The 11678-nt window shown below is 43.9% G+C and overlaps 1 protein-coding gene across 4 annotated transcripts in view; it reads left to right on the forward strand.

Moving 5' to 3' along the window:
* PLEKHG4B (pleckstrin homology and RhoGEF domain containing G4B) overlaps positions 1-11399 on the forward strand; it is a 646071-nt gene extending 634672 nt beyond the window's left edge. For 2 of the 4 annotated variants that reach the window (XM_069620594.1, XM_069620597.1), the window contains 2 exons: positions 9689-9748; positions 10751-11399. In XM_069620594.1, coding sequence (XP_069476695.1) covers positions 9689-9730 — 42 coding nt within the window. In that variant the 3' untranslated portion in view covers positions 9731-9748; positions 10751-11399. The remainder of the gene's footprint in view (positions 1-9688; positions 9749-10750) is intronic. The other 2 variants (XM_069620595.1, XM_069620596.1) reach the window with 2 other exon arrangements.
* Positions 11400-11678: the final 279 nt, after the last annotated feature.

An 11678-nucleotide genomic window follows, 5' to 3' on the forward strand; every position in this document is an offset into this window, starting at 1 on the left:
ACTTCAATATAAGCAGCACTTTCGGTTGGTTTTGTGCACAGGTTTTCATCCAGCACGAAAATCCAGATGCACCTGGGTGTCCTTGCTGTTTCATTCCCAACACAAGAACAACTACAAATGGCCCTGGACATATCTGTGCATTGCAGATAGATCGCACTTACAAGGCATTGTGGCCTCTCCTCCCGAATTAAAATCACTTTAGTCGGAGATGCATGTGCAAATGTAAATGGAAGCGGATTCGGATTCAGCTCCATGCAGAAAATGCACCAAAATTGCATAGTTTGTAATTTGCACCTCCACTCGTATCAAAATGACCCCATTTGTATTTGTTATTCTGTCATTTTGAGTGTCTTGTAGGAATAGGCTGGGTATCTGCAAGGGGACTGGCTCCCTTCTTAATCTTTTCATAAATGATCCAGATTTCAGAAGCATTCTTTGATCCCCTTCCCTTGTATGGTTGTCTATAGGTCATACTGGTTCGTTGTTCGGGATTGTGCTCACCTTTCGTTTCCCCCAGCAACAGCACCAACTCTGGGTCAGGGACGCCATTTCACCAAAAAGCCAGGGGTAGCGGAAGTGACATCACATGACCCTTGACCTGACATTACAGGAAGTGATGTCATTTGACCCCACCCCGAAGTGAGATCACGGGAAGCGATAGAAAACAACCGTTTACCCCTTGACAAAACAGGACGTTCTGCATCGCATCGCATTGTTTCTAAGTACACTATGAAAAATATGGTTACAATATCACTGTAACGTGATATACATTTCGTACAAGAATGGATCACCACAGGGATTGCCAGAAAAAAAACATGCTATAACTTCAACTTGCCAAAAGCAAAATAAATAGTCCGAAATGGATGCTTATTCTACTCTAAATGCTTTTTTGAGGATGTTGGCTGCATTGTGAATTCGAAGTGTTAAACTAAGTCAGTGACTCACCCCCTGAAGTGTGCCTGAAATAAACCTTTAATGAGCCTAGCAATTATTAGAATACCAGAAAGACACATTATTTGTCATTCCTATTCTTTCTTATGTAGGGTCACTACTCAGTGTTACACTAGTGTAACCCCCTGTTTTTTTGGAAGCAAGCCTGAACAAGAATGCCAGCCATTTTTTTAGGGGTAGCAAGGGAGACATCGGGGTTCGCAAGTGCGACCCCTAAATGATGTCCCTGCTATGGATCAAGCTTTTTGACTGGGTACAGAATTCAGGGCAGAAAGTTCCCACTCAGCCGAGCAGGAGAGTTTCCTGGCCCCCCTCTGAAATCCTGAGCCCCCCTTTCCGCCCCCCCCCCCCACCTAAGGCGAGCAGTGACCATGTTCTCTGTTGGTGTTATTTGTGGCCCTCACTAAGGCAAATGTCTGCATATCACACAGCAAATACTCTCCTTTTGTCTCAAAGCTAGAAGTGGTCTTGGTATGCATTCTGGCATCTGTATGAACATGAGCATGAGCCACTTCTCAGGTCATCCTGCCCGGCTTCTGCACAGCGACCTCCATAGTGTGCAGAGCAGCTTGCAGCCCCTCCTATCAGAACGTAGTGCAGGAAACTGCTAATCATGGGCCAATAGTCACTGAAATGTTTCGTGTCTGCATTCTGATGGGAGGGGAGGTGCAGTGGTGTGTGGGCAGCTGGTGTGCACAAAAGCCTCTCTGCAGGAGAGCTTGGGACGGCACATCTTACCTTTCATAGGTGGCCCCCCTACTTTTGTCTTAGCCCCCACCATGGCCCTCCTAAATTAGATTCCTGACGACGCCAGTGTCTCGAATGTGGGATTGTGGCTGCTTCTGGCAGTAGATTTCTGTCCTTAGTTTTGTGTGTGGAGGTAGTGGGGGCTGCTGACGCTCATTTGGTGCATTTATTTTATTTTGCGCAGTATGAGAATATTCTTGTAATGTTCATAAAAGCCATCTAGAGATGCAGAACTATTCGTCTGATTGACAGCGACCAAGCCTCTTCCTGCAATCCAGCATCATATGGCATTGACAAATAAAAATATCTGGGCTGAAATCAAGAGAAAAATGCTGTCATGAACCAAGTGGCAACTCAAATGAGGGGGGGGGAAAAGGACAAACATCGCAAGATTGTAACTGCCTGGACAGGTTATGAGCAAGTATTTTTAAGCCACCACCAGAATTTGCAGTTTGGGGGTGCACCTCAGGTCTGGGGTTCCAGGATTTACTCTTGAGTGTCTTTTTCCTGTGTGCCTGGTATCCAGTGTTGCAAGACAGGCACAATGCAGGTGGGAGTCTTTAAATAACCCCAAACAGCATTGCTCTGCTCCAAATAAAAACACTAGTGTTTTGCTTTATCTTTTTATAATTCCACCCGTGGAATAGTTGCGGAAATGTAATGACTGCTTTGGCAATGATGGACCTTTTAAGGCATACTGATCCTGGCGCGCACCCTGAAGTCATGTGGGTGGGGTACTGACCCAGCCCTCCACCTATTTAGGTGTCTGTTGCACATGCAACACTGTATTTGCATGGAGGGGCTGGCTGCATGTTTCTTGTGTCTGCAGCCCGTCCCCCCTCCCGCATGTAAGTCGGCTTTCGTAATCAAGGGACTTGGATGCTCCAGATGAGGGAGAAGAAAGCAGGGAGCACTTTCATCCTCAACCTTCCACTCCTAAGTCTCCGTAAATCAAGGCCCTTTTTTAATAAAAATGGACAAAGCAGTTATCTTGTATTTCTGTGATGTGAATTCATGACCATGGTTTGTCCACAGTGTTTGCCATGTTTTTGCTAAGCACAGACCGGAATCGTGTCATGATTTCACCCACTACTTCTCCTTCTGATCCTCTTCCCTCTTCTCTTATCCCTCAGGTCAATCATCCTCTCCTTCCTTATCTTACTTCTCTTATTAATTCCTCCTTTGCAAACTCCTGCTTTCCTACTACCTTTAAGCATGTACTTCTTCCTATCCTGAAAAAACCTACTCTTGACTCCTCTATTCCTGCCTATTTCACTTCTGCCATTTCTTTCTAAGACTCTTGAGCAGGCTGCCTAGGTACGGGTAACGCATTACCTAAATCGTCTGTCCCTTCTCCCACCTCTTCAATCTGGTCTTCGTCCCTCTCACTCTACAAAGACTGCGCTTTTACATGTCTCCAACTCTCTCCTGTTCTGCTAGTCACTCCAAGCTGTCCTCTATTCGTATTCTCGATCTGTCTGCGGTGCTTGACACTGTTGATCACACTCTTCTTATATCCTCTTTCTAACGTGGGCATTTCAGGGTCTGTTCTTGAATGGCTCCGCTCTTATCTTTCTCTACGGCCCCACTCTGTAACCCGGACTGGACACACTTCTCCTTCACTGCCTCTCTTATATGGCATCCCTCAAGGCTCTGTACTTGGCTCTCTTCTTTTCACTCTTTTTATACTGCTCCTCTTTCTGCTCTTATCTCTGTAGGTGATATTCAGATCTTTTTCTCCTTTGACTCTGCTTTGCACTCTACTGTTTCAAACTGTCTTTCTGCTGTTCAAAACTGGATGTTTTCTGATTTTCCCCATCTCAACCCTTCTAAAATTGAGGTTCTGTTCTTTCCTGCCTCTACCATTCCTCCTAGTCTCCCCCCTCAGTCTTTCTGTTCCTCCATCTTGTCTTACTTTTTCATACTCCACGCGTAATTTAGGCATTGTTAGTTCATATTCTGTCATGATTCCTGCCCCTCATGTCCCCAGCCCTCCAAGATGTCAGGCTGGAGCCAGGCCACGATCACCTACATGGCCCTGAAGAGCCTCTCCATCCCTCCAAACGCCCACTTGGAGTCAGACTTGGCGCTTGTGGCACCAGACTCACTCACTCCCATAGATAACATTGGGGATTGGACTTGTAGTGCATTGATGGGGACAAGAGGGATGCCCCCACATATTTCGGTTCCCAGAACTGCATGTGCGGTCTAGTCTTTTGGGTGTGATTCAGCCCAGAGACACCTGGGATATCCAGAGACTATTTAAGCCACACCAAGGCTGAGAAACCTGCTTTGTGTTTTCTGCACCTGCAGCGTGACACCGTGTTCGGATTGGTCTCCAGTAGGCCTGCATCTTTCTTCTGCGCTCAGCTCCTGCAAGAACAATAACACTGTTAGGAACAGCATTACCTTGCGGCGCTTCTGCCCATCATTCATCGCTCCTTCTGTTCTGCGGGCATCTTCGGCAGTGTCATTCCCATCTCGGCACGCTGCTTCCTAAGGAAAAGGGAAAAGAAAAGAAAAGAAAAAAAGGCATTAGTAAGCATTCTGCAAATCTTTGCTTATTTTTAAATACTGTACGAGCTTCAAACGCTTCCCTGAATCCCAGCCGCTCTGGGGGAACTCTGTCTCCGGAACTTCTCATCCATCTGCAAGAGGGAAAAGACACTCCAGGTTAGCGTGGAAACATCTAGAGGCGCCGCATACCGCGCTTACCCACCGCATTTGTTCTTCATAACTGGCATCCACACTGAAAACGCCGCGGCACCTAAAAGACACAGAAAAAGAACTCAGTTCAATCCAAATACGAAAGGGGTGCATCGCGCTCTCACTCACCTTCAGCGCTACTCATCTCATTAGCATGCCGCCATGCCCGGACGCCGGCCATCATCTAAGGAAGGAAAGGAACGAAGTTAGAGAACTGGAACTGGAACGCGCCCCTGCGCTGAAAGCAGGACAGAGAGCACACTATCCAAGAAAACAAGGTGAGCTGTGGATCAAAGGGAAGGGTTGGACCCCGGGGAAGAAGGGGCTCAAGCACACAGAGACAATAGGGAGTTAAACTCTACCAATCCTGTGTTTCAGGCCCAGTCTCCAGTCGAATAGCCTCCAGGCAAGGGTTGAAGGTCGTAAGAGGTCAGAACAGGCTGGTGGCTACCAGGTGAGCGTTACATATTCATGACAAATCTTCCTGACCTGTGTCAACCCAGAACGTTTTGCTTGGGCTAGGTAACTATTTAACCTTTCACTAGGTGAAGGGGAATCTTTTGGGCCCTCTCACCTAGTCTTTTACTCTTTATATTGGTGGCCTTTTTATGTCTCTCCTTGGTGTATGGTTGGAGTTATAGTTTCCTATAACTTTTTTGGCTTGGGGTGGGTTGCTCCTTCGAGCTCCCCTGTTAATTTCTCTTTCCTATACTGGGTGAAGGATAGTTACCAAGTAGTAAAGAGGGATATTTATCCACTTTACATTTTGTATAAGAGAGCCAACACACCCCATCTTTTGTGGAGGGCTGGTGGATGCAATCTTTCTTACTTACCTGGTAACATTTTGTTCCAATTGCCAGTATTACATGAATGGCTGGTGGCAGTGGTTTTACCTTTGACTTTTAGTCTTTATTACTTGCTATAAAGGTGGGCTCCTTCTTGTTTCACCATTTCGTTTGTGCTTGCTGTTTCTGAGATCTTCCTCTGCCATTCTAGGCGGCACAACCTCAGTGGAAGTTTTGTCTTTGGATTCCCCATCCAGGCTCCAGCGTGTTGGAGAAGGCAGGAAGCGAGGGAGGAGTCCAAAACCCTGCAGCCCTTTGTCGTTCACCTTGCCTGAAAGGAACCAACTCCCAGTGGGGGGGCCGGCTGTCCTGTTTGGACAGGCAGACCGCCCCTTGCTGTAAAATGCAGGGAGAGAATGCAGAAGTTGTGCTGTAGTTCCTGTTAAATACTCCAAACCTGGAAGCTGCTGTCATGATGCATACCCCCGAACATCCAGACCACGTCCATCAGCCCCTGGAGCAGGCATCATGTTGCCTTGGGAAAACCCAGCAACCCCTGCTAGGGGCTGTCTGGGTTCAGTCCTAGCGCCAATGGCACCAGGCTCATATGGGACCTCAGTCCTGGCGCCATAGGCGCCAGGCTCATAAGTGCACACTTACCTGATGCAGACCATGCTGCAAGAAGATCCAAGCCCATGTGAGGCCTGGAAGGGACTATTTTACCTTAGGGACTATTTTGTTACTCGGTTGTGGTCGGGGAGGAATACCTACCTGGGACTACTTTGGAGGCTATTTAAACCACGCCCGAAGAGCAGCACACGCTTCGCGTTATTCTGCATCCAGCAGCGTAACGTTCACCGTGCCAGCAGCAGCATCCAGCCTTCTGCCACGCCCGCCTCGAACCTGGAGCACTTAGAAAGAAGGAAAGAAGCAAAGGTTGGAACAAGAATATTACCTGATTTCTTACCTGATCCCGGATTCATCGCATCTTCAAACCTGAGGAAAGACTTTGTTTTAAACGCGCCGCATCGCCAACAGAAGCGCCACGCCATACTCACCGTTCCATGCAGCATCTGTTCGATCCGGCGCTGTCTCCATCTTTACATCGCCGAATTCCGGCACCTAAGGGGGACAAGAAACAACAAGGTGAGCAGAGAGAACAGACAGAGATAATCTCTTTAGCCGCCATATGCTTACCTAATTTAACAGCCGGAGGTATTATTCATCAGCACGCCACCTCTTCTTATGCCGCATCTGTGAGAAAAGGAGAAAGCAGCAAGTTTAACCCTGGGCATTATTTACTGGACAGTGTTGGGTAACAGACTTTTAATGGAACGCTTTCAGTTGTCAATCTTCTTATTGGGTCAAAGCTGCAAGATAAAAGAGGAATTGGAAAGGAGTGAATTCCAGACATTTTGAACTCTTACGAACTATATACTTACGGCTCTTCGCCAGGACTTTTTGGAATCGGGATTCGTCTACAACTCTTCCAATATCTTAAGGCCAGTGGAGTAACTGGTCATCAACGCGCCCCTGCATACTTCGCAGGATGGAGGGCTCATCCTTCACGAATATAAGGAGAATATTTCTGAGTCAAGCAAACAAGAATTGGAGGGCAAATCCAGTCAGTCATCGCTGCACTACGCATCACGTGGGTGGAGGCTACAGCAGTCTGCGTCCGACCGACGCCCCTGTGGGAGCCAGGTGAGCGTAACAGCTGCTGACAAGTCCACCTCCACCTCTGAAACTGAAGATGAAGAAAAGACGGCTGTAGCAATTTCCAGTGACCAGAAAACCTGCTGTAACCCTTTTTTCCAATCGACCTGGGGGTCCCGAAAGCGTTGGCTCCTACCCAGAGGCTGGTGGAATCCACTAGTGTCAAAAAGACCTGCATTTAGAGCCATCTCACAACGTGCTGCGGCCTTGCTGGGCTGCAATACCTTGGGAGCCATTGTGCAGTGTATGACCTTCCAAAGTCTGAATCTTTGGTGGCCTCTTCCTGGCTCTCGAGAGACACAATTTTAATCCCTGAAGTCCCCTCACCGAGTGCAAGGACAAAGAGAGTGACTAGAATCCAACCAGCGATATTTGTTCTTCATCTGGATGCTGAAATCACAGAACCACATCCAGCCACGAGGAAACCCTTGCCTTGACTCTTCCCCATTGATACATGCTGCAAATTCCCTTCAGTGTCCTATCTTCAGTCTTCACGACAAGGAATTAATAAACCAGGTTTTTGGCTGCAGATCCTGAAGACGTCCTGCTGCAAACTCTTTGTCCGTGCTGAGATACTTATGAAGAGACTTCCTCAGGAACTTTTCTGCAACTGAACGCTATCTCACCCCATCTATAGCTGGCACCTAGACCACTACGGTCCCGCTTCTGCCTCTGAGAGAACTCATGCAATAGACTAGGGAAGGCTGGATGAGAAAAGGATTCTGCCCTGGAAATTGAACAAGTGTTTCAAAGTTACTTACTTGTAAAATATTTGGTGTGGTAACTGCCCCTCTGATAAATCACCAGTTACATAAGTTCTTACTTGCTTTGAATGTGTGTTGCCTTCAGAAAATGATATGTAAGGTTATTTACTCACCTGTGAATTGGTTCCCCCACTTCCCAAAACAAACGCTGTTGGCTTCACCTAACTATTTCTTTCCGAATTGAAGTGTATATGTTTACCAACTGGGTCTTGATTCTTCTGACCTGCTGTATAGCCTGTATAGAATAAGTCTACATTGGGTTTTACCTACCTTGAATAACATTGGGTCATTCGCAAACTGTAACATTGGGTGTTGATTTTATACAGATTCTACAATCGTCTTAGGTTTATACATATTTTTAAATTGCTGGTAGCTCATTTAACGGTATATGGGTCTTAAGTGGATTGTAGTTTAGCTGACCTTGGTCTGCCTGGTGCAATCCTAAAACAGTGTAAAGAGTTCTTGCTTACCATAGCATGTTCTCCACTGATCTGAAAAGCAACTGTAATAAAGTATTACACCATTCGATCTTACCGAGTATAACTGAGTGTTATCCTAAAATTAGTTATAGGTTCTACTGTTCCATAGTTTTGTGTTTCACTACTCAGAAAAGTATCCTACTAACAGGTTTGGTTTACTAAGTGATTCCTTAACTAAGTGTCACTGCATGACTGACTGGGTCTACTACCCTGGAATTACTGACTGGATTCAAAAAGTATATGTAACCTGGTTTTACTCCCCAGGAATAGCTGATTGCATTCTGAATGTGTTATAGGTTTACCTAACCTTGAACTGCTGACTGCAATTCTTAACAAGGTCATACTTTGGGTTGTATCCCTTAAGCAATGAGTTGGTTTTTATAATGGTGTTTATGGATAATGTGAGTACTTATTTACCCAAGAATCATCTTGGCCTACTTGTATTTAAATAAACCATTTTACAGTGTTTCAATGTTTCTTTGGGCCATATGTATGCTACAATTTCTTCGTACCAAGCTACATCTCTCTGTGTCTCCTATAATAAGCCTGGCTGCTCCGTCTACGCTACCAAATACTCCGGTAGTACAGCCTTATGCTAAGAGTGGAGTCTTGTATGGTTTTGTGAAGCCCTTAGTTGGATTTAAGAAAAACTGTCCTAGCAGGCATTATTTTTGGTCCAACTTTTTCTCTTTTCACATCTCTTCTATTGCTCACTCTTGTTGTTATGCACTTTTCAACATCCATCATGCTCGCCCCATCTCTTTTTATTCCAAGTAACATCTCGCAATGACTACTGCTCATCTCTCTTGCTTGGTCTCCCTGCCTCACATCATCTTACCTTTCTTTCTGTTTATAACTCTTTGATGTCTCCTTTTTTTCTTTACCAGCTCGTTCTCCTGTTACATCTTCTTTACTTTCTATTTCACTTCTCACTTTTGAATCACATCTCCTCTACCACTTTCTCTCAGATGTCTTCAAATGTTCCCATAGTCTGGCGGCCCTGTTATCTTTCATCCTTACTCTTGTTCTGTGTTCCGCCTCGCTCTCTCGGAACAAATAATGTATTTCTCTTCACTGTTCCCAATCCCCCACTGTGCTTCTGTTCCTTTGCTCTTCTAGCTCCCAAACATTGCAACTATCTCCCCCTCTCACTTCGCTCTGGCTCACCTCTTTGTATTTTCCAATAAAACCCAAATGCTCATCTTTTATCTTCTCTTGTCAGTTAATTCTGTCTGCTTTTCCACCTCTTGTTTTTACCCATCTTTACATTTTCTTGTGATTGTACTGCTTTTTGATATATTTTGTTCAGCGCCTTTGGCGAAAGGCGCTCTATCAATTCAATACAATGAAAATGAAATTAATCTTAAACTAGAGAATCTGAAAACGTCCAAGAAAACCCTTTCTGATCACCAATTCAAAAGCCGGTATCTGCGTCAAAGATGGCTTCACCATGAAATAAGTGAATTGAATGCATATCTGCTTTCTCCATACCTCAGGGGTATTGCTTTTAATTAGTTGATTTTCCTCCTTTTTCTACTAGAAGAATACCTCTCATGTAATAAGCCTATCAACTGCGGTTTGACGGGCAGGCATGCATTCAGTAAGTAACTGGGGTTCTCCAGTCAACCCTTCCTAAACCAAATAAGCTTTTTTTTTCATTTCTACTTTTATTTTAAATCCATAAATGCTGATCTTGAATTCAGTGATTTGCTTGGTCTAACTCTGCTAATAATGTTTCAAGCTTGACTCTTGGGTGCCTTCTCTTATTAACAACGGTGCGTTTTAAGTGAGTGGTCTGAAGTGGTGCGGGTTTTCCTGTCTATCAATTACACTTTCTTTCCCTCTTTATAAGTTGCCGACTCTATTTGGTGATGTTTATACGGAAGCAGAATCCTTGTTGTAATGGTAGTCTGATGAAATGACACACCGGTGCTCATGGTGCAGTTCTGTGAACATGCCTGGCCCAGGTGTGTCCACATTTTGTTGGCTTCTCATAATTTCCAAAGTGAGTATTTTAAACCAGCTAAACGGAGCAATACAACATTGGCAAAGATGTAAATGAGTGGGAGGCGGGTCTGGGAACACATACCATATGCCACAATAATGTTGGTATTAGCTACGCAGAAGCACTTGCTACTGTGCACCTGCACTGCTGCATCATCCGATGCCAAGGCCACTGTTCACAAACGACTTCTGATTTTAGCGACATGAATTTGACGGGTCGGGTAAAAAGCAAAAAACTATTATCCTTTGTATTTCAGGAACTAGTCCTACAAATGCCCCATCTGGTATTGGTTTGAGCAAAGGCACACCATCACATGTAAAAACGATTAATTTGTATTTAATGCAGTACAGTTCTAAAAAAGAACTTTAGAAATATAAATGAAAAAAGGAATAGAAAATACGAGAAAAAAATCATAACACGGATCTAAAAATATACAGTACTACAGAGCTCATATACCATAGACAATAATAAAAACTATCAATGATATAGCACATTGGAAAAAGTGGATGGTGCATTTTGTTTCCATGATTTGGTTTATTGCTACCTTTAAAAAAAAAAAAGCAAACATGATTTAACGAAAAACTCTTGTTCCCACAGCTGTGATCCCAGCCACCATGATGATGCATTCCCATTATGCCAAGACTGTTGAAAGACACTCCTCTGCAAGCTGGCAAACCCAACTGAGAGGAAAGCATCCTTTATCGGAAGGGGACTTTCATGTCAAAACAATTATCACAGACCCGAAATCTATATGCAGATGACAAGAAATTAATTTTAACATGAAGCATGTAAATACCAAAATGTTTTTAGTGATGAATATTTTATTTTTGCTGAATCTTGTAAATATAGAAGGCACACTTTAAATAAACTAGCAACTGTACAGAAAAGCTGAGTGTAAAATATAGTGTGTAAATATATTTGTATCACCTAAGTTTATTTTAAATTGACCATTAGTATCCATGCAGTTTATACATCGATTCATATGCTCGTCTGCGTTTACAAAATTAATGTTGGTGCTGAAAAAATATTTGTATTTCAAAAAGTGAGCACTCTAGAAACCGGTTCTACTTTGTGCTGAAGTAAGTTTGGAGTCAAACATTTTATAGAAAATAGACATTTGGTTTCTTGGTTATATTTTGTAAAAATGTCTTATACTTTTTGTAATTTGAAGCACTGCACTGTATAAAATGCTTTTGTAGAAAAAAAAAGAAAAAACGCAATAAATGGATTGCAGTCTACTGTTCAAGTTTTTTAATTCTTCAGACTTTCTTCTCTCCATGATGCATTGAAAATTAAAATAAAATGATCTCCTCTTATTACAACATACATTGTTTTGTATGGTAAATTAGCATGTTCCCCTGCCTACATTCCTGTGCCCTCTTATTTTCAGTTAGATAGCCACCTCTTGTCATGTATAATAGACAAGAACATGTATTCCGTGTTCATAAAGATAGTGTACAAGCACTGAGGTTTGTGTGCAGCTTTTTCTAATGTCTTCTTACATACCACCCATAGCTAGTACTTG

The sequence above is a fragment of the Ambystoma mexicanum genome, chromosome 5q (assembly GCF_040938575.1).
Source record: "Ambystoma mexicanum isolate Mex_15411 chromosome 5q, UKY_AmexF1_1, whole genome shotgun sequence".
Lineage (NCBI taxonomy): Eukaryota > Metazoa > Chordata > Amphibia > Caudata > Ambystomatidae > Ambystoma > Ambystoma mexicanum.